At 46.4% G+C, this 22,385-nt stretch overlaps 1 protein-coding gene across 3 annotated transcripts in view; it reads right to left on the bottom strand.

The window, feature by feature from the left end:
* LOC135385496 (receptor-type tyrosine-protein phosphatase dep-1-like) overlaps nucleotides 1-19,350 on the bottom strand; it is a 61,365-nt gene extending 42,015 nt beyond the window's left edge. For 2 of the 3 annotated variants that reach the window (XM_064614841.1, XM_064614842.1), the window contains exon 1: nucleotides 19,191-19,310. In XM_064614841.1, the coding sequence (XP_064470911.1) occupies nucleotides 19,191-19,274 (84 nt within the window). In that variant the 5' untranslated portion in view covers nucleotides 19,275-19,310. Of the gene's footprint in view, nucleotides 1-19,190 lie in introns of all 3 variants that reach the window. The other variant, XM_064614843.1, reaches the window with a different exon arrangement.
* Between the last annotated feature and the right edge of the window lie 3,035 nt (nucleotides 19,351-22,385).

Raw genomic sequence — 22,385 nt, 5'->3', positions numbered from 1 at the left:
AAAGAAGTGGTGTGCCAGCCAACTTTCAGCGTGGGGATTTTTTCACCGAACACTCCAGAACGTCAGGGATACCTCCAACGGTATCAACACCCGAAATTGTGGATTGTGTGCATGACCTTATTTTGACAGATAGTCAGATCTCGGCTAAAACAATTGCAGAGACTTTAGGGGTATCCGGAGAACGCCTCGGGTTTTTAACTGACGAAGAGTTGGGTATGCGGAAGATATCAGCCAAGTGGGTGCCGCAGTGTTTGAATGCCGATGAGAAACGATGGTGAATGGATGCCTCCAAGTTGATTTTGCAGCATTTCGAGTGTTCTAGTGACATTCTTCCTTGACAACGTGCATCACTATGATCCTGAGACAAAACAGTCCATGGAATGGCGGCATTCGAGTTCTCCGGACAGAGAATTTCAATATGCAGCGGCAAAGGTCATGGCCACGGTTCTCTGGGAGAAGGAATGTGTTTTTATGGCTGACTATCTCGAGGAGGGTGAAACAGTCAATGCAGCGAGCCACTGTAGCTTGCAGTGGTTGTTAAAGGAGGCTTTGACAGAAAAACGGTGCAGGAAGCTACGGAAAGGCGTTCTCTTTGTCCAGGACAATGAGCTATGCAGGTCCTGAACGACTTGCGATATGCATGCATTGATATGATAGAGAAATAGGTGATAGGTGATAGAGAAATAAAACAACGGGAGTATGCATTGAACGTCCGCCGTAGTCACCGGTGTCATAGTCGAGCGGTAAGACTTATAGGAGTGACTGAGAAGCGACTGCCCGGTACAACGATAACACGTTTAATGTTCCAACCTAGCACGCACTCTGTAGCTTGCGCTACCAAAACCCACACTAGAGTCACTAACCCACACTAGTCTTTGTCGTCATCATCCTTACACGACACCTCCCCCGTTTTGGTGTTAACAGAATAAGTCTTTGAAGCGAATAACTAAAACATAGTTTAGCATAGAATTACAACTGTTTGTAACCGTAGCGTTCAGGCTCTTTTACAGTTCGTCCGTAACGCGTACGTACAACGTTCCGCTTTCTTCAGTCCCATTCGGGCTCGAAGGCATTGTCTCTGTTGCCGCCGCCCCCTCCTGAAGATGTTTCGTCGCTCTTCTGGTAAATCGGGAAGGCGTCTGGGCCATGTATGACCTTGGTGTAGGCCCTTAACTATAAACTCTGCCATGTGCTGCGGCGCCATCAAAGATCCGCACAGCTGCGTTCTACTGTGGGCAAGGTCGGTCCGTCGCCCTGCGTCGTTGATTGTAGGCCGTCGCGCGGCTGCGTTCTTCCTGTTCGTATCGTTTTTTTTTTTCGATACCTTTGTAGATGAGGCCAAGAAGGAGCCAGCGTCGTAGGCATGACCGCGGTACGTTGCAACGGAGTTGTCGGCCCATTAGCAGCTGTAAGGGAGAACATCCGCATGTTCCTGGTGTTGTTCGATGAGCCAGTAATGCTTCATGGATATCCGGTGATTTGGCTATGAAAGATTTCGCTGTTTGTACGGCCCGTTCTGCCTGCCCGTTGCTTTGGGGGTAGTATGGGCTTGACGTAACGTGCGTAGAGCCACACGTCGCAAGAAACAGTTTGAATTCTGCCGACGTAAACTGTGGGCCATTGTCTGATCGTACGACTTCCGGCATGCCACAGCGAGCGAACATTGGTCGTAGTTCTGCAATGATGTCCGCAGCTGTTGTCGTCTTGATGTGTGAGATTTCAAAAAGTAATCTACGACCACGAGATAGTTTTGTCGATTTGCATAGAAAAGGTCCATGCCCACTACCGTCCACGGCCGCTCCGGGAGGGGTGTCTGCATCAGGGGCTCTGTACCTGGTCTTCTGTGCATCTGGCAAGTGGGACACTGCTTGATGAAGTCTTGTAGATGTTCACTGATGCCTGGCCACCACGCAGCTTCTCTAGCTCTCGCGCAGCATCTTGTGACGCCTTGATGTCCCGTGAGTAGACTCGCCATCACATCGTGTCTCATGGCTGCCGGAATGGCAAGTCGTCCTCCCCTTAGTAGAAGACCGTCGACCACGGATAGTTCGTCCGCGACGCTGGCGAACTTCCGACACTCTGGAGAGAGAACTGCATCTGGAGGCCACTGCGTCGTGCAGTACTCGGCGGTGAGCGTTAAAGTCTTGTCCTGTGCCGAGGCTTCCCTGATAAGTTCTAGCACGTTGGCTGAAGCAGGTAGGAGGTCGATTGTGAGAGCCTCATACTCTTCAATTGCACTTGCAAGGTGTGCATCCGTGTCCCCGTTGCATACTACCGGATTCCTGGAGAGCACATCAGCTGTGAAGAGCTGTTTTCCCGGTACGTGTGAGATGTAGAAATCGCACTCCAGCGTGTGTAACCGCAGGCGCTGCAGGCGAGGAGTAAGTTCATCGAGCTTCTTCGTGGAAAAAATTGGGACCAGAGATTTGTGGTCAGTCTGCACATGAAAGCGTAGTCCCAAGACGTCCATTCGAAACTTGTCGCAGGCCCACGTAATTGCAAGAGCTTCCTTCTCCACCTGCGCGTAACGCTGTTCAGTCTTGCTTAGTGCCCGAGATGCGTACGCTACAGGACGATGGTGTCCATCCCAGTCTTCTTGAAGTAGCACCGCGCCTAGGCCATAAGACGATGCGCCGACTGACAACGTGAGCGGTCCGTTGGGCGAGTAATATGTGAGGACCGGAGTTCTTGTCAACTCGTCTTTGATGCTTTCGAAAGCTTCCTGTTGCTGAGGGTTCCACATCCAGGCTGCCTCTGACGGTTTCGTCTTTTCCGCTAGGCCAGGTATGAACTTAATCAGGTGATTTACCATACCAAAAAATGAACGCAGTTCGGCAACATTTTTCTGACTGCTTCAGTTTTCTCAAGGTCCGACGATATACCCTTTGCGTCGAGAATGTGCCCAAGAAAATGGATCCTCGTTTTGCGGAAATGGCACTTTTTGGAGTTGAGTGTAACACCGGCTTTCTTCAACCTACTGAGCACGGCGTTCAGGCGTCGATCGTGCTCAGCTTCGTCATTGCCGTAAATGAGGATATCGTCCATATGACACACTGTCCCTTCCAGGCCTTCTAAGATGCGCAGCATTTGCCCTTGGAAGAATTCGGGCGCTGTCGAGATTCCGAATATTAGACGCAGAAACTGATATCGCCCAAGCGGGGTGATAAACGTGGTGAGCTTAGAGCTTTCCGCTGAGAGCGGCGTTTGCGAATAGCCCGCGTTTGCGCCTAGCTTGCTGAAGAGTTTCGCCCCTCTAATACTGCTGAGGTTCTCCTCGACCGTCGGCATGATGAGTCGCTCACGTATGATCTGCTTATTGAGCTCCGCGTAATCGACGCAGATGCGTAGCTTCCAGTCTTTCTTTCTCGCCACGACTATTGGCGCGCACCATTCTGTGGGATGGTCTACTTTCTTGATGATGCCAAGATCTTCCATGCGCCTTAGTTCGGCCTGCACGCTTGGTAGGAGCGGAATGGGTACTCGTCTTTGATAATTAACTGCATGCGGTGTAGCACCAGGTACTAACTTGATTCCATAGACCGCCTTCATGTGTCCTAATGGCCCGAAGAGATCTTTATACTTGGACGCTACTGGGTCGCCTGATGGGCATTCATCCACCGTGAGGATTTGTTGCAGTACGTTGAGCGCCCGTACAGCTGGTCTACCCAGAAGGGAGTCCCTTCGACCTTGGATGACAAATATTTGATCCCGTATTGGCTGTCCGTTCCATGTGACGTAGCCTTCCACCTGACCTATGGTGTTAGAGGATCTTGCGGGTCCATAGAGCTCCTTCGTGGACCTTTGCAAAGAGGAGAGGATGCTACGGGGCAGAGCTGATTTTGGTACAGCTATCACATCAGCGCCAGTGTCCACTTTGAACCTGACGTTCGTTCCATTCACTTGGGCTGTAATGAACCAGGGCTCGTTGGATGATGTGTCTCTCAGGTCGCCAAGGAAAACTTCCTCTACAACTGACTGTCGCCGACTGGAAAATTTGCGTCGCGGCTGTCTCCCTTGGTTGTCAGTCTTGGCTGACAGGCAAACCGCACCGAAGTGTCCAAGCTTCTTGCAGCGGTTACATTGCTTGCCCTGTGCCGGGCATTGTGCCCTCTCATGTGTTTGTAGAGAGCCACACCATCGACAAGGAGTGTGCTGTGCCTGAGCATTGTGTCCGCCCGCGTTGCGTGTTTCCACGCGTCGCGATGGCTGTAGGGGGTCTCACGCGTTGACCAGGGTGTTGCGTTGACGTCACCGCGTCGAGCCCCGTACTGTCAGTAGAGGGAGTGCTTGGGGCCAAACCCCCGCGGATGGTCGGCTGTTGTCCCTTGACGGCCTCCGAATTGCGAGCCGTGTTCACCGCTTTTTCTAAAGTCAGGCCGGAGTCCAGCTGAAGTCTTTCGCTCAACTTCTTGTCTCGTAATCCGACGACTAGCCGGTCTCAGATGAGTTCATCCTTCAAGCTGCCAAACTCACAGGTTTCGGCGAGCCGGTGCAGTTCGGTCACAAACTCTTCTACGGCTTCATGTTCCATTTGGTGCCGCTGGATTGAACCGGGCGCGCTCGTAGATGACATTCCGCATTGGGACAAAGTGACGTTCGAAGTTCGCGGTCAGCTTGCTGTAGTCCTTCGCTTCTTCATCGGTGAGCCGCATCGAAATCAGGACGTCTTCGGCTTCACTTCCCATCGCATAAAGGAACGTGTTAATTTGAGTGTCAGCATCTTGCTTGTGCAATCCGGAGATAACTTTCTAGCGTTCTCACCTGACGAACCATCGTTCTAAGCTGCAGGGTGTCGGAAATCGAATTTTTCAGGGAGTTCGATTACGAATGCCTTGAAGCTCGGCGGATATTCCATCGACGTGGAAGCTGTTTCCGGCATTCTATCGCCGAGCATGACCTGCAGCTGCAGAAAAGTGGTGGGCTTCCTCGAGTTGTCCTGCTGTGAGTCCGCAGTTGTAGTAACGAGGACGAGTAGTGGTAACCAACCGCTGCCACCATGTCGTAGTCGAGCGGTACGACTTATAGGAGTGACTGAGAAGCGACTGAGCGGTACAACGATAACACGTTTAATGTTCCAACCCAGCACGTAGCTCGCCCTACGAAAATCCAAACTAGTCTTTGTCGTCATCATCCTTACACGACAACCGGATCATGACGCATCGGACTATTTTTTGTCTGCAGTCCTGGTAGAAAGTTTGAAATGAAAGAGATTCTTGGAGGAATCATATATCGGAGAGCAGACGTCGGATTTCTTTTTTCACTGGACAGAGAAGCACCAGAAGTGACGTGCCAAGTGCGTCGAGGTTTGAGGTAAACATGTCGAGTTGTAGTAAAGGGTTATTGCTCTACACTCTTAGAAATGAACTTCACCGCATAGCACGCTCCTAGCTAACCATCATCTCGAATGATATCGTTATCTGTCCTGAGTTGCTGAAAACGGGAGGCGTACGCCATTTTTGTGACAATTATGAACAGCATAAGTGTCACAAAAAAAGCGTACGCCTACCGTTTTGAACAAATCAGGGCACATAGCGATATCATTCGAGTTTATTGTTGGCTAAGAGCGTGCTATGCGGTGAAGTTCATTTTTAAGAGTGTAGGGACCCTATTCTCGTGATTAAACCTCTTGTGTGATTAAACATATACCCGCTCCCTATTCTCGTCAAAAGTAATCGACCTGATTACTTTCTGTCTAAGCTGTCATTGGTCGCCAAACAAAGAAGGCGTGAACAATAAGAATGGAAACTCATGGGCTCTTAAGCAATGCTCAAGTGCTTAAGCAAGAAATTGTGTTGTTGTAGCAGGGAACCGCCTCACGAGAACGCCCTTGAAAATGGTAACGTCTCCTCGAGAGCTTCCTTTCGTGACCGGTCCGGAACCGGAACCACACTCTTAAAAATGAGTTTCACCACATAGCACGCTCCTAGCCAACCATCATCCCGGATGACAACGTTCTCACCCCTGATTTGTTGAAAACGGGAGGCGGAGCCTATTTTGTGACACTTATGCAGTTCATAATTGTCACATAAATGGCGTACGCCTCCCGTTTCCAGCAAATCAGGGGAGAGAACGATATCAATCGAGATGATGGTTGGCTAGGAGCGTGCTATGCGGTGAAGTTCTGTTTTAAGAGTGCAGGCATCTTAAACAGAAATCGCGCAGAACCTATGAATTCGTTTTATTAATCTTCTCTGTGATGTGATGCTGCAAAGGTCCTCGACAAGTCCTCAAGAAGGCGGGGTCGTTGACGTAATGGCACGCAAATGGTACTAGTGATGACGTTTTCTTTAACGGCGGTTGCATTCTCGAGTGGCAAATAACCATCGATATAATCAACTTAACTAAAAGTGAAATTGTTGGAATTGCACGTTTATATGTGCTCATGATCACAACATGCAGATACGTCAGCAAAAACTTCAAAAATAAGCACGAATTATTATGTCCTTCCGTTGTAGTGAACGCTGCCGTCACTTTGTCTATTGCTTCGATGTAACCATGCTTGTAGCAGTCGATTACTTCCTTTCCCCGTTAAAAGTAATCTCACAAGTGACAGCGAACGTCAAAATGACGTTCCCAATGTTAATGAGCTCGCGCCTTCGATTTTGAGAAGAAACGGAAAACCGCATTCCAAAACAATTCCTATTGGTCAAGCCACAAAGTGCTTCCTTGGTAGCCAGTTCAAAGACAAATTCCAGAGCTCTTGCTGGTTTGTAGCGATACTTCCTAACACAAAGAGTACAATTATTGATAACTTAGCCCATCAAGAAATCTCAGGAGATGAATGGTAGAAGCGCAAAAATAGCGCAGCGACAGCATAGCTTTGATCAATGTGGCATTAGCACTTTCCTACCAAATAGTATATTAACTTACTGACCAGTAGGAGTGCACGAAGCACGAAACATGGAAGTTTCCATAGTCACCCCTACAAGGTGACGTCACCGCGAGGCGGTGTCCTAAACGCGAGGTCAGCATCACGTAAAGTAATCGAGCTTGATTAGTTATGACGAGAATAGGGCCCTAGGTGGCGTTCTTCCTTGTCCGACCAAAACCTTTTCAGCACCCACTCGTGTAACTCCTCATTTGAGGAGAACTAGGTGACTGGGAACATAAAGGCAATGTGGCCCTTTGCGTACGCTTCCCTCTTTCAACAAATAAGGGGAGAGACAGTTGTCATTCGGAATTACGGTTGACTGCACTCTAGAACCACAGCTTCGCCACCATAGCACGCTCCTACACTCTTAAAGATTAATTTCACCACATAGCACGCTGCTAGCTAACCATCATCCCGAGTGACATCGTTCTCCCCCCTGATTTGTTGAAAGCGGGAGGCGTACGCCTCCCTGTGACACTGGTGCAGCAATGTTAATTGTTACAAAAAGGCGTTCGCCCCTAGCTTTCGACCAATCAAGAGTCATAGAGATATCACTCTGTACAATGGTTGGCCCTCAGCCTGCGATGTGGCGAAGCTTTGATTTAAGCGAGTATCCATGCATTACCCCGAATGACAATGTTATATCCGTCGATTTCATGAAAACGGAGAGGGGGGGGGGGCGTACGCCATTTTTCTGAAAATTATGAACGGCATACTGCCACAAAAATGGGGGGGGGTGATGCCGAAATAGCGTACCGCTGTTGGACACACACGCGTGAGCGTCGTCACGACTATAACCAAAACAGGGGGAAGAAGAAAGTTGGGACGCCACAAAAATGGCGTACGCCCCCCTCCCCCGCGTTTTCAGCAAACCAGGGGAAAGAACGATGTCACTCGGGATGATAATTGGCTAGGGGCGTGCTATGTTGTGAAGTTAACTTTTGTCCTCACACTCCACCCCGACCCTACACGTCCTCTAAGCATCTCCACCGTACATCCTCCACCCGTTTTAGTTTTTTTTTTCTTTTGCTATTTTTTATTATATAGTCTTGACGATGCCCACTTCTGTGTGGCCAACAACGGCGAGCCGATTCAGTCCCTACCCCCCCCCCCTCATTTTCAATAGTGTGGAAACATGTTGCGCAACGGAGTTCATAATGACGTTTGTTCTCAAGGGTGATGGCAGCCACACTGATGAAAATGTACCTAACCAAAATTCACTGAAGTAGGAACGGTTGTATTCTATAGGACGCAGTTCATACGTTACCCGTCATCAAGCGAACAGAACTTCAGCACATAACACGTTCCTTGGAAACATTACGCATGTCCAAGATAGTGCAGTGCGAATATTCGAATTTTTCGAATATCAAAGCATGTACTTATATGTCTGATTCGAATTCCGAAGCGAATACGAATTTCGGTAGTCGAATTTCGAATCGAATTCAATTCCGAAGCGAACATGAATTTCGGTAGTAGAATGTCGCATCGAATCGAATACCTCTTCAATACCGAACACAGCCAAACTCCTTTATAGCGAACACCTTTTTAACGAAAATACCACTACAGCGATTTTTTTTTTTTTTTTTTGCGGTCCCGCTGGAGCTCTATAGGTCCAGTAATGGACATCCTTTTTAACGAAAATACCTTTACTGCATTTTTTTTTACGTTGTCAATATTGACATTGACATTGTCAATATCAACAAATTTCATTTTAGGGACATTCCACTGTTGAAGTGGCGCCAGATCGCTTCGTAGTATGTAGAGATCTCATCAATTCATCATTTTTCGAAAGTTTCTCTTTTGAAATAGTTTTAAAACTGTTTCAAGTCTGACTGCAAGAATTTCATAGACTTGTGCATGGAAGTCACTGCATCGGATAACACTGATGTTGCCTTGCACATTGTCCACGTCGATGGCCACTGTTTGTGAAGTACACAGTAAAAAAGACTATTGTGTAGATTTGCACTGCAAGAATTGAGGACCAGAGATATTTTGTAATCATGAGCTTCCCTACTTTGTTGGAAACAACAACTGTACTCGAGCTCCACCATGCATACTGCAGTACTGTCACTACGACCACTACGAAGTCTACATGTAAGAAATGTATAGAGGATTAATGCTCAACATGCTCTGTATTCCTTTCTTATTACTCTTTTTTTATTTCTTTTTTTTTTTGTGATCCAGGCACTCAAGTTATCATGACAGAAATAGCTGAAAGCAGGTATGCAAAAAATGATGATCCATATTGGCCAGGGGTGGCCAATTTTGGCCACTTTCCTGGCTGTGGCTTCGTCCTCCCTTCTTGCTTCTACCAGCTACAGCTGCATGATTGCTTAAGAGTTAGAATAGGGGTGAGACTGTCTCCAGATGTTAATTTTTTTGCATTCCTCACATGTTGACACAAAGAAACTTGGAGGGACATGACGTGGACCAGTGAATACATCAATCCCCACTCCACAGATTCTGCCAAGTCCATAGCTGGAACCACTAGATTTGTTACATGCTGCATAATTTGTGACATTTTTGTAGTCTTTGGACAGGTGCAGAACATTAGTATGACGTCAACAGTGAGAGAAGAAACGGACGAGAACTACTAGCTTCTTTGAGGGGCACAGGAATACTTCCTGTTGAGGTATAGTTATGACTAAGGAATACAAATAAATTTTCTAGAGATGCATTCTCTACACCTGGATGCCCAGTGAAACAGCAAAAGTTCATTGCCTTTGAAGCCCCACTACTGGAATTGTTCAAAGTGTGTCGCAGCTACAGTGAGTCATGCAAGGCTACCACATCATATTGGTCCTAACTTTGCAGAGTTCCCCTATTTCAGACACAACAGTCATTTCTCTTTATTACTCTCCCGATCCTACCTTCTCAGAGGTTAATGTGGTTCTACACGCGTTGCATGCCGACTGCCTTTTTTTACTCATGCTTTCCGTTCTTGTTCTGTTGAATGAATCTTCAATTGCAAGTTTGCAGCCATCATGCTGCCCGCTGTGTTTGTCCCTCATCTGTGTTGATGTGCTATACCGCCCTTGTCAACATGCCAAATCTCTCTGTCACCACAGATCATAACTTCAAAGAGTTTTCCTCTGCATCCTGCCACGAGTGAAAAGTGTCGGGTAGTTCTACTTTTGGACGGAAACTACATGATGTCATAACATCCACATATCTAAAATTTTAGTCAACAGAGATTTGCTGTTTTTGTACATCGTTCATTGTATATTCCCTTTGTCACAATAGCACACTCGAAGAAAAGTACTCATCTTCATCAAGATGACAGGTCGTTGTTGGATCTATGTGCTGCATTATTATTCATGTACTCTGTTCATCAACAGAGAATACAGAAACACACAAATAGTAAAACATAACTTGTTTGTTAAGCTCAAAAGGGAAAGACAAAACTGTTTATGCTTCTCTTGTTTATTTTGTTCCAGGTTTTACAACTCTATCAATTACGTTAAAACATCAGAGGGCAGAGAGTCCTACTCTGTCTTCCAAATCCCTAGACAATAAAAAAGAAAAATATAGTTTCAGTTGTGAAGAAATGTTGCTTCTGCTCTTATACTATATTTGAAATAAATGTTCTGATGTGTCTGTTGTGTACATTGAAGTCAGTTTTTATTTGCAGGGCTGTCAAAATTACTTTACAAAGGTACATTTCAATCTCAGTAACAGAGAACTTATGGGTACATGGGTACATAGAGTACATGTTGCCCGTTGCTCTTCAATGTAGTACTCTCGTTTCTGCCACAGTTGCTGCCACGGGGAGTAAAAATCAGTTTCTATGCGGATGATATCTGCCTTTGGACGTCAGGGAAGCAATGGCCGGCACTGCAGACCCGGCTGCAGGGCTCCCTTGACCTGGTGATGAGGTTCTTCACAGAGCGGGGGATGAACGTCTCTCCGGTAAAGACAGTCTTCCTTCCGTTCACGCGGAAATGGTTGCCGAGGTTACAGCTGGAGGTAAATGGACATGCTATGTCACGAGTTACGCATCACCGGTTCCTCGGAGTCAAAGTGGATCGTTCACTCTCATGGAGACCTGAAGTCTTAAGCCTCAAGACGAAATTGCATGCTCGTATCAATATCCTACGGTTTTTGGCAGGTTGTCGATGGGGATCATCATGTACATCAATGCTTGCCCTACATACTGCATTGGTACGGTCTCCCCTCACGCTCCACCTCCCAGTTCTTCATGATCTAGCGCAGTCGTCGGAAATAATTCTAGAACGTGCGTTGGCAAAGAGCATCAAGATCTGCCTTGGAGTTCCCAGAGCAGCGTCCAATGCGGCTGTTGTAGCCGAAGCGAGACAGCCCACCCTTCCTGTGCTACGGATGGTAGAATCGCTTCGCCATTACGTTCGACTACCAACGAGATTTCGCCGGCACCAGCTCCCAAAAGCTATTTCGACACGAAGTTTTCCGAGGTTCCATCAAACTATTATGCCGTGCCGCACTTATGTCCCCCGGCATAAGCCTTTGCCATTCCACTCCAGCCCTCCCTGGACTTTGCTACAGCCTTGGGTGTTCGCGAAAGTACCCGGTCTTCCTTCCTTCCTTATTATAGGTCTAGAGTCTCACGGGAATAAAGTTCGTGCCGCCAAGTGTTGTGCGTCAGCAAACTCTTCAGGTAATGCACAGTCAAAGGGACAGAGTGTGCATTTTCACGGATGCGTCTACAAATCAGTCAGAATCCACGTGTACATATGTCGTCCCAGAGCTCTGCATTGAGGGTTGCGCACGATTGTCTCATCGCACTTCGTCCACGGCCGCAGATGGCGATGCAATTTATAGGAGCACATGAAGACCCCAAATCATGGGTTGTTTACAGTGATTCACAGACCGGATTGCGAGCACCGAGCGGATCAGCAGGTCTTGCTTCAATCGTGCACGACGCCATTAAGTCTTACAACGCGTGTGTAGTACAAGGACACGACATCATCTTTCAGTGGATCCCTGGTCATTCCTGCATACCTGGGAATGACGCGGCGGATGCAGCGGCTTCCCGGGCACATCAGTCCGGTCCGGTCCGTAAGGTGTATTTTACTCCCTCTGACAACCGCTTAATGTTGTCTGCTTTGACGAAGAAACTAAGCAGAGACCTGTAGGCTGTGGCACAGTGATTCTGGAAGGCCGCCACTGACCAACATAGACCCAGACTTTTCGTTCGTGGTCCCACCCTCGCTTCCTCGGTCCATGGAGACCCTAATCCACCGGTTTCGTCTGAAGGTCCCGTACAGCCGTAGCTTTCTACACATAATCGGGAAAGCATCCTCCCCAAACTGCTCCATGTGCGGTATTGTGGAAGATGTAGAGCACATTTTGATGTCCTGCGTACGATACACTGAAGCTCGTCGCCTTCTACAGTCGGAGCTGGCAGCAGTGGATGGCCATCCGCTCAGCGTTTCAAAAGTACTTGGGCCCTGGAATCACAGTGTCAGACACCGGGCGTTCTCCGCCATAGTGAAATTTTTCCGGGACATTGATGCAGACAACAAGTTTTGAGCCTATGTGTGTTTTGTGGGTTTGCTGTTCGACTGTTTGCGTGTTGCGTGTTTGCGCGTTCTGTGACATCTCAGTGTGTGTGTACTTTCTTTCTGTCGCAATCGCCACCCCCCCCCACCACCACTAATCATCATCATCAGCATCAGCATCGCCATCTTCCTGCTCACCTTCATTGGCATCATCATTCAAGGAGTTTTCCACCAAAGTAACTGCAAGTGATGTGGAGTTGCGCGCCTCACATTAGTGAGGCCAAAATCTCCATTTTTTTTTTAAAACCAACCAACCAAGAGTATATGGGTACAGTCATTCCCATCCACAGAGCCTCTTCGGGCTAGTTTGGTTATTGGGTGGCTTCACTGTGTGTGGAAAAGTGTCAGTTTATTTCATGTTAAATAGAATTGCAAAGGTAGAGAGTGCCTGGTACTGCATAATAAATTGTTTAGTCACTTTGGAGTACTATTGGCTACTCCAATGCTGCATGGTTAACTGTGAACCGAGCTCAAGGGTTGCGAATATTTAAAGTCAACGCTCAAGTCTTTCTTTACAAATGTTAGTTGGTGACATGATAATAAATCAGTTACAAGTACTCCTTATAGTGAAACAGAGTTAAGTGCTAAATCCCAATCTCAGTTCAAACATTAATTGGCATTTGGAAACCTGGTCAATATCAAGCATGTGAAAGGTTATGAACACCGTTCAGCTGAACTACACTGATGAAAAGTATCTTATTTGCTCCCTATACGTATAAGACACGAGTATAGTCTACACACAGATATGCTACAGATATGCTCCCAGGTTGCTTAACCGTCCGGATAATAATAATAATCAAAACTAATAATTATAATATTCTGTGACTGAAACGAAAAAGCAATGAGAAAAACATGCACCAAGCAAGAAATGAAAATTTGCTCGCGTCAATATATATACATTTCTACAAGTCTGCAGGTATATAGCCCTTATAAACATCTGATGAGAAAGCATCCCTAATAGCATGCACGACGCAGGCAGGAATAATCTTCCTATGGTGTTTTCTCAGAGCACCCCATATCCATCTTGTGAATTGCCGATAGGCGATATAACGCAATTTCATGCAGAAATAAGCGTTTTCCGGTCAGTTTGCCGTTCAAGTAGCGCGTACAGACTACATGGCGCTGCCGCGCGTGTTGTCATACACTTCGGTTTGTCAGATGTATGTAAAATACACTTGCAGGACTTCGGTGTCAAGGTACAGTATTCCGAAATATTCGTTGTTTGTGATGCAATTCTCTGTCTGCTTTGTACACGCATTCACCTCTCGGCAGCACATACACTCGTCCGCAGTATCCATCTGCTTGCATTTCCCACATGAACACCTGCACGACGAAAAAACAGTGCTTGTTTCGGCTTACACAAGTGCTTCTCCCTGATGCATGTAAATTTCAGTAACAAGTTCTTGTTCCCGGCACGGTCAGCTACTGGTGAGGACGGCGTGGTGACTCAAATCTGTGGACGGCGAATCTTCTGCTGCGACGGAGACACTTCTCGGCATGTTATCTGTGCTAGCCATAGTTCTAGAATGCGGAGTTCTAGCGCACTCAGGTTCGGGACCAGCTCCGGTGGCGCAGCGGTAACGCGTGCGCTTGGAGACTGGGAGGCCCGCGGTTCGAATCCGCGGGCCGGCTGTGCCGTCTGGGGTTTTTCCTGGGTTTCCCTCAGATGTGTAATAGGCGTATGCCGGCACAGTTCTCCTGAAGTCGGCCCATGGACGCAGCTATCCTCCCCCCGAGCGGATTCCGCTCGGTCTTCCACTTCACCCTTTCCTCTCCTCCTCCGCATCACCTTTCCCTTCCCGAGAAACATGCCGCCTAATCAGGCAGGCAGACCTCTCGGGTTCCTCCCAACGACACTCCTCCTCCAGGTTCGGGAGGTTCGACATTCTCGACGTACAAAGGGGTCACAGATGCCCAAAGCCTCTTTCGTTCTCGCCGGATGAGTGAGCGGAAGCGCGTGTATTACATGCGTCCTCGGCAGATGGCGCGGTGTGATGCAATTGTTGACACTGACTGCCGGTTTCGTAGTAGGTCCCTAGACATGCAATAATCGAAAATTCGATGGAAGAAAAACTAGTGCGATTTCAGCGGAATTCTTTGATATTTGAACTTTAGAAGGTTCAAGCTTTTCGCTGAACATAAAGTTTCGATAGGTTTATATTCACTTTTCGGTGCCTTTAAGCAAAAACCAGGTGGCGCAGCACCCTGTTTCGTCCTCGAATGCACCACCTTCTGAATGCACACTGACAGAGATTTCGCGCTTGTATACCGCTGCAAATTAAAATAATATCTGTTCTCTGATAACGTTTCTGTACGTTTGCATTTTATTTCCACTCTGCCTATGCGTGCAAACCGTTCAATTTTGCAGCTATTCGCTTCGTATTCGCTTCGGATACTACAGTTATTAGCTTCGTATTCAAATATCCAAATTGGCTGTTCGCTTCGTAATCGCTTCGGTTTTCAAACCACTATTCGCATGTGTCTATTAAAAATACACGGTTAAAAATAAATCTACAAAAATCAAAAGGTTAAAATATCCGCTTAAAGATCACCGGTTGAGAATCCACCATTAAAATAAACTGTTTCAAAATCCCCCATAACATAGCACGGAGGCGGATTGATACCAGGGGCAAATCCAGATCCCCGGCTTTGGGGGGAGAGGGGGAAGTCCAATGTGGAAACTGACGTTTTGATAATAGATCACTAAATGGCATCAGCCCCTTCATCAACCCCCATCATGCCCCATCATAAAAAGTCAATCCCTAGCTATACTCCTTCTTTCATTTCGTTTCTTTTTTCTTTTCTCCTTTTTTTTCCAGCAAAGTGTTGCTTCGGAGTTTGCTGGAAAAAAAAAGAAGAAAAAGAAACGAAAAGAAAGAAAGAGTATAGCTAGGGATTGACTTTTCGGGTTAAATGCCTTTCTCAGATTCGGGGGGTAAAAATCGGGCGCTATTTTATATCTGTAGTTCAGGGAGAAATCGTGCGATAATTGTGCCTTCGGATGTTATCGGGTGTTTTTGTTTCTCCTTTTGTCTATTAAGTCCCTTCCTAATCCCGTTCTTCTTATTTTTTGTTTTTGTTTTTTATTTGTTTGCGGAATCATGACCTTCCAGCGGTAATCCCCGAAGGCATAGACAGTGTTGACACACATGGGTCTATTGCTGGGAACGCAAGTGATCCATTCTTACATGGATTACACGTGTCGACCTTTGTTCGTCTTGAGTGGAAACGTCAGTTGATTTCATAGTGACTGGAATCCGGAGAGAAATCGGGTTTAGCCCGAATTGGTCGGAGGTCAGTTCGGGGGGGGGGGGATAACCTGACGGAATGGAGTCACTCTTAAGTATAGCTCATCTAGGCTGCCAGATTTCTTATCGTCGAGAGTGCCCCAGATCTTTGTTAATAGTTGATTGAAATTTGTAAATGAGGTAAGATTCGCGTTGTTTCCCTGCACTGATCTGAGCTAAAATTTGACAGGAGAATGAAAAGTGACGCATTACTTATTGAATGACCTGGTTGTTTGAAATGGTGAGAGACCGGGAGGTTTGGCTTTTTTGTAACGTCAGACCGGTGGTTGTTGAATCTGATCCGAAATGATGTTTTGGTCTGACCTACGTATTGTGCTTGGCACGTGTTGCACTGAATGACATAAATGACGTTAGATGAATTACAGTGAAAGTCACCATTAACTTTAACAGAAAAATTTGAATTACCGCTTTGAAGTACTTGATTGCTTTGCATTAATTTCCTTATTTGACACCTCCGACCATCGCACGGGTGGCAGCCGGTTCCCGGATGTGCTGGTTGGCTAACCTTAGAGCTAACTAGATCATCCTGCAGGTTGCGCGCGCGCCTGTAGGTTACCCGCGGTGGCTGACGGAAAATTTGTCCCATGCGCTCTGATTAGAGAAAGATGCTGTGGTGACGGTTTACTAAACTGCTAACGCTTAGAGTATTGCTGCTAAATGTTAGAATAAGGTTTACGGAACTATTATCCCACATGCGTTTGTGGTTTTGGAACAGGGCTCTGCGATCTGCTTTGCGGGCTTTGTTTAGTGCGTCGTCAACTAAATTAGTAGAAATTGACGACAGATAAATGTTTGTTTAAGTTCAGCTAGATTTCTGCCCAGGTCGTCATCACTGGAACAGATGCGCCTGTATCGAAGTGCCTGGCTGTAAGGGATGGCAAGTTTAGTATGACGCGGGTGACAACTGTTAAATGCTCGATACTGTTGAGAGTCCGTAGGTTACGGAACAGGTTCGTGGACAAGACCCCGTTGGTTAACTTTACTTGGACATCTAAGGAGTTAACAGTTAAAGCGGAATACGAATGGATGAACTTGACGGCCGGATGTGCTTGGTTAAAGTCGTTGATAAATGTAATTCGGTCATCTTCTGAGTGTAGCCACACCATGAAGATGTCGTCGAGGAACCGCTTGTAAAGCGTGGGCTTTTTTACGCGCTTGGACAGAAATTCCTCCGCTAGAGCTCCCATAAAAATATTTTCGTAGTTAGGTGCCATTTCTGTACCCATAGCCGTGCCATGACTTGCAAGTAGTGCTTACCGTCGAATTCGAAGTTGTTATTTTTTAGAATAAGGTTGAGAAATATGGATAGGACACACGGATCGTAGGAGGTATCAGAATATCTTGAAAACGCCCTTTCAGCTGCAGCAATGTCATCTTCGTGGGGCATGTTAGTGCACAAAGAGGAAACGTCTAGCGTGACTAGCAAACTGGAAGAAGAAGATTGACATTTACTTAACTCTTGAAGAAAGTGATTGGTATCCTTAATGTAGGATGGTAGTTGCGGAGGTATATCTTTAAGCAGGGGGTCTACAAAGCTTGAGATGTTCTCGGTAGCTGTACCGTTGCATGAAACTATGGGATTTCCAGGTTTATGGATTTTAAGGTTTATGGATTATGGAGCATGTAAAACCTGCCCGCCATGGGGTTTTCGGGGAGTAGATAGTCGTACGGGTGGTATCTATCTTTTTTCTTGCCTTTAGAGCTTTCAGACTGCGGATAACATCTGCTGTAATTTTCTCCGTAGCGTCAGCCTTCTTTTGTTCAGCAAAGTCCGAAGCAGCACTCATCCTGCCTTGGAACTTTCCCTCAAAACGGACAGGGACCAAAGGAGAATGACATCACCACCCGGACTTGACCTTCTGGAATATTCCCGTATCTGACTCACCGACGGCCGCCTGGTGGCGCGCTTGGTTTGTACAGATTATGATGTCACCTACCAAACTTATTAAAGCCATGTGTGACCGCATGTGCCTCTTTTGTCCTGACGAAGATAGTGCCGCTGTCGAAACGTCGACCCTTTTTAATTTAACTTTTAATTTCTGCCCATTAAATAAACAGTAACTTCCCTAAAATCTGTTGTCCGCGTCTTTTTCCTTCCAAACCTCTATATATAATACAGAGGGAGCACTTCTGCACATGGACAACATGAACGGTATTTTGTATTGAGCTTGTATGAACTTTCTCTTCTCTTTATATTTTTGGACAGTGCTCTATTTTATGGATCCCAGTCTGCTGATACATATATTCTAAAGGAAGATCTAATGATTTGCGTGCTGTTAATTTATTTCGTTGCTCGAAAGCGATATTTATTTTTCACATCCAAAGCCGTCTAGTTGCTTTAGAACACTTGTGTTTCATATGTCTGTCCAATTTTAGATCGTTTCTAACAATGACACCAATAGGGGGAATATGTTTATTAAGAAAAAAGGAATAGCTTACATCGTAGACTAGACGAGATATCGAAGAAAAATCGCCGCGAAAAAGCTCACTCGGCGTTCATTAGTCGACTGTGGTGTAAGATTCACCGTTGCATTCACGGTAAGAGTACCAAAGCGGGTGACTCAGAAGTCGGTAGTGCGGTACCTTCTATTTCAATATTAGTAAAAAAAAATGTAGATGTGACAGGTGGCGAGAAAATCTGTCTTCCCAGTGGTTTAAAGACGTGGTCGGAAGTGAGCAGATAAATGCAGTGCTGAAGTGGGGCGATTCCATATTACTGTCTTACCGAGTGAACTCTTAATTTCGTTCGACGGTGCACAGAGCACACACATACTATGGTGATTATATCAAATTTACAATTTGGAACCTTAATCGGTGATAATTCGTGACTCTATGTCTCAACTATGACCATGATTGATGCCAAAGTGGTCGGTACGCGGAACAGCCAACCGGCAACCAAATGAGATCGCCCCAGGCTTGCCATTCGTATCGACGCTTTGAAGCTATAGTGCCGCAGCTTTATCACATGGATATGTGTCAGAGAGGGGTAGAGCAGTCGGACAATTCCGATTTATGCCTTACTTCTGAATAACCAATGATATGACCGCCGACGACGTCCAGTGACACTGTTGCGAATTGTCGCTCCAGCATGCCAGAAGTCGACAACGCTCGCATTAGTTTAAATGTGAAAGTAATCGACGTAAAGAACGCGAATTAACCGAGGCAGGCCAACAAATGTGGACGACAGAAACACGACAGCCTCGAACGCCTAGAAATTAACGAATTTAGCAACTCAAGGAAAAGGTGCTGACCCCAAAAGATCAGAAGACCCAGGTTCGATTCTTGACGTCAGCACGTTTCCCTTGAGTTGCTTAATTCGCGGAAGTAATGTCAATTCTGCGTTCACGCCTCATGCTGCCAGGGCGTGTTGTTGGCTTTTAGATAGCGAACGAGAGAAATAGTCTCTTTCACACAAAGTCAGAACCAGTAAGGATTGTTCACCACGCATGCAAAATACTAAATATCTGTACTTACCACCGAAGAAGTTGCGCAAAATAGTAGCAGAAGAGCAGGTATATGCATCATTTTTGCTCCTATGAAGTGAAATATCTGGGTCATCTCTGATAGTCTCGAGCGATAGCCATTGTAAACAGACGCCCGCTGACGTTGAGAGTAACATACAGAACGGAAAAGATAGCGTTTTTCTAACACTTGTGAAAGTAGCGATGGCGCAGTTATTGCATTCACGTTCACATCAGAGTATTTTGTGCACGAGAAGGGTGGTATGATTACAAGAAAATCCGTAATATCAGAAATTAAAAAGAAACTCGATGAATGATTGGTTAGTGGCGTGTTTTTACCGAGGGATCTGCATGTCCGTGTGGCGGCATGTTTCTCGGGGGTATCCTGCCTCCTGGGCTAACTTCAAAGGGAATTACACCGACATTTACCTTACAGCGTCTGTTGAGAACCTATAGGGCAACCACCATGACGACACAGCTGATGCCGGCACTCGAACCGGGGTCATCTCTCGGTCACCACCCGGGTTCGGCGCGGAAGGCGATTACCTCAGCCACTAAATTACTGGAGCTGGATGGTTGCTGAAAAAGAAATTAAAAAGGAGAACGAATAAATTTTGAATTGCAAAATTTTGAGTTTTGTGAATTACACGCCGGAAGCCTCCTCTTCCTGTCCTGCCAGGAGCAGGAAGCGCGTGTCAAATTCGGGGGAACAGCACGAGAACATGTACAGCCTTGTCCATGTCCAAAGTTTTCTTCGTTTCTTTTCTTCTGCACAACGTGTTGGATGCTCAGAGAAATACTCAGTTTTGCTTTCACGTGATACTTTAGAGAACACTAACCTATCGTCGCTGTTATTATCGTTGCTTTTTAGTGCCCGTCAAGGTCTAGAGCATATGCGGATGATATCGTCCACGAGTCATTGTTCATGTTTCCGAGAGCTGTTTCCTTGGATAAGATGGTGGAACATACCGGAAGCACCTGCAAAGTTCAAAAGTGGTGCTGGGAAAGCTATTTTATGAGTCTTCCTTTGTTCTTGCCCCGGCTGCCATGTCCTTGACAAGAAATCTAGCGTAGTGAAGTAATCAGATCACTCCCTGTGCGATTATGTTTATGCACTCGGATATCGCTCCGGAATATCGTCATATACGGATATCACTATAGGTCCAGGGGAGGGGTAACCGAAGAGAACAAAAAATTCCATACGCGACCGAGCGAGGACGACGATGCGTTTGCGCAATATCTATTGCTGTGTCGTCTCTGGCAGTTGGCGCTCGTCGCAGGGCACTGTTTATCACTTTTCCACAAAACAACCGATGCGGCGATGGGGTAACTTCGCCAATAATCCTGGCGATTACCGTGGTACAGGGAGCATCCCAATGAAGACTACTGAGGGATGCTCACATGTTTTCTGTGGTGGGTCGTCCCACTTCTCCCTCCCCTGGGTGCACCGAGCCGCCACTTCAGAGCAGGCTGACCGCACCTTCCCCTACATCACCCCCCCCCCACACACACACACACACACACACACACACACAACATCCGGGCTCCATGCGTGCCGCGGTGAGACATGCTGATTCATCTCAGCCATTCTAATCACATGCCCCATTCATGTCATTTTCCCTAATTCATGCGTTCGCTGTCTCTTCCCTTATGTTAATTGCCCGAAGGTTTCACTTCTGTGTATATTTACATTCTTTCTGATTGTGTGTTTCTTCTGTTTTCTTTTTGTCCACCACCCTTCTCGCTACGACTAAGGTTACATATCTCTTGTCTTCGTGTCGTCTTCTCCTGATACTCAAGGAAATGTCACCTACATATTTCCTGTTGTACATACAGGGTGTTTCATTTAAGAGTGACCCCTAATTATTAAAACTAGAAACCTTCCTCGTCATACTTGTGAAGGCTTTTGCCGCCCAAACAGGTGGTTTCCATCGGTGTACCTCATTAATTTGTCTAATTAGCTTAATTAGACAGCTTAAACTTAGCTTAAATTAGCTTAATTCAACTCAAAAAATTCCGAAGGAAAGGGTACATTTTTTGTTCTTTTCTTTTTTTTTGCTAATTAGAAAGCCCATGGCCACAACACCCCATTTCAGTGACAATTACAGGATCTTTCACGATCTTTCCACAAAAGTTCGACACCCGAAAACTTGTCATCTCTGCAAGCGCACTTTCGGATTTCGCAGCGCCGGGACTATCGTTAGCCCGCCATACCATCGTCTCGGCCCGAAGACACTCCCACTGCGCATGGAAACAGCATAAGAAAACACAAGAAAAAAGGGAGGGCGGGGACCGTATGCAATCAAGTATTTTGCCTTCAAAAGCTAATCTGTTCGCAGCCATGAGTTACTGATAATTACCGAAGTCGGCTGTCCTCCTGGGTGTTTTTTCCTCTTCCCATTATTGGCGGGGCAATTTGGTAGAACGAGCGCCTTCAGGAGCGACTGTTTTTCAGGCAGTTTTTACGTGTTTTCGGGTGTCAAATTTTTGTGGAAAGATCGCGACAGATCCTGTAATTGTGGCTGGAATGGGGTGTTGTAGCCATGGGCTTTCTAATTAGCGCAAAAAAAAAGCTACCTTTACTTGAGAATTTTTTGAGTTCAATTAAACTAATTAGACAAATTAATGATGTACACTGATGGAAACCACCTGTTTGGGCGGCAAAAGCCTTCACAAGTACGACGCGTGAGCTACGTGATATTTCTGGACCAAAATCGGAAATGACGAATGCACGCGCGTTTGCGTGTCTATACGTTGTCTGTTACTGACGGCACGAGGAGCCCGCTGACTGCTGCTTCTTCTTTTCAGGGTGTAGAGAAGAAAGAGATCAATAGTAAACACCTTGTAAAGGAAATTGTGTACACGAAAAGACATATATTACTCTTTGGAATGTGCGCCATTTACTTGTTTATATCAGAAAATCGCTTTGGAAGAGTGATTCAGAGAGTTTGCAGTCTACATGTTGACGAAACCCACAGGGTCTTTTTCTTCCGTCGTTACGACACAATGGCTGTACTAGCTTACCATGACCTGTACTACTGACTGACACGCTGACTTGGACGTGGATCAGCTGTGTCTTGCTAAACACATGTTACATCCAAGCCAAGCAAAGTCAAGGCTGTCACTCTTGCAGTGCATTCTTCAAATAATGAAATCCTGCTTCGTACATTCCGTAGTTCGGTATGCCATTACCTTACAACCTGCGACG

Source organism: Ornithodoros turicata, chromosome 2 (genome assembly GCF_037126465.1).
Source record: "Ornithodoros turicata isolate Travis chromosome 2, ASM3712646v1, whole genome shotgun sequence".
NCBI lineage: Eukaryota > Metazoa > Arthropoda > Arachnida > Ixodida > Argasidae > Ornithodoros > Ornithodoros turicata.
The sequence above is the reverse complement of the archived record's forward strand: the minus strand, read 5'-3'. Positions and strand labels throughout refer to the sequence as shown.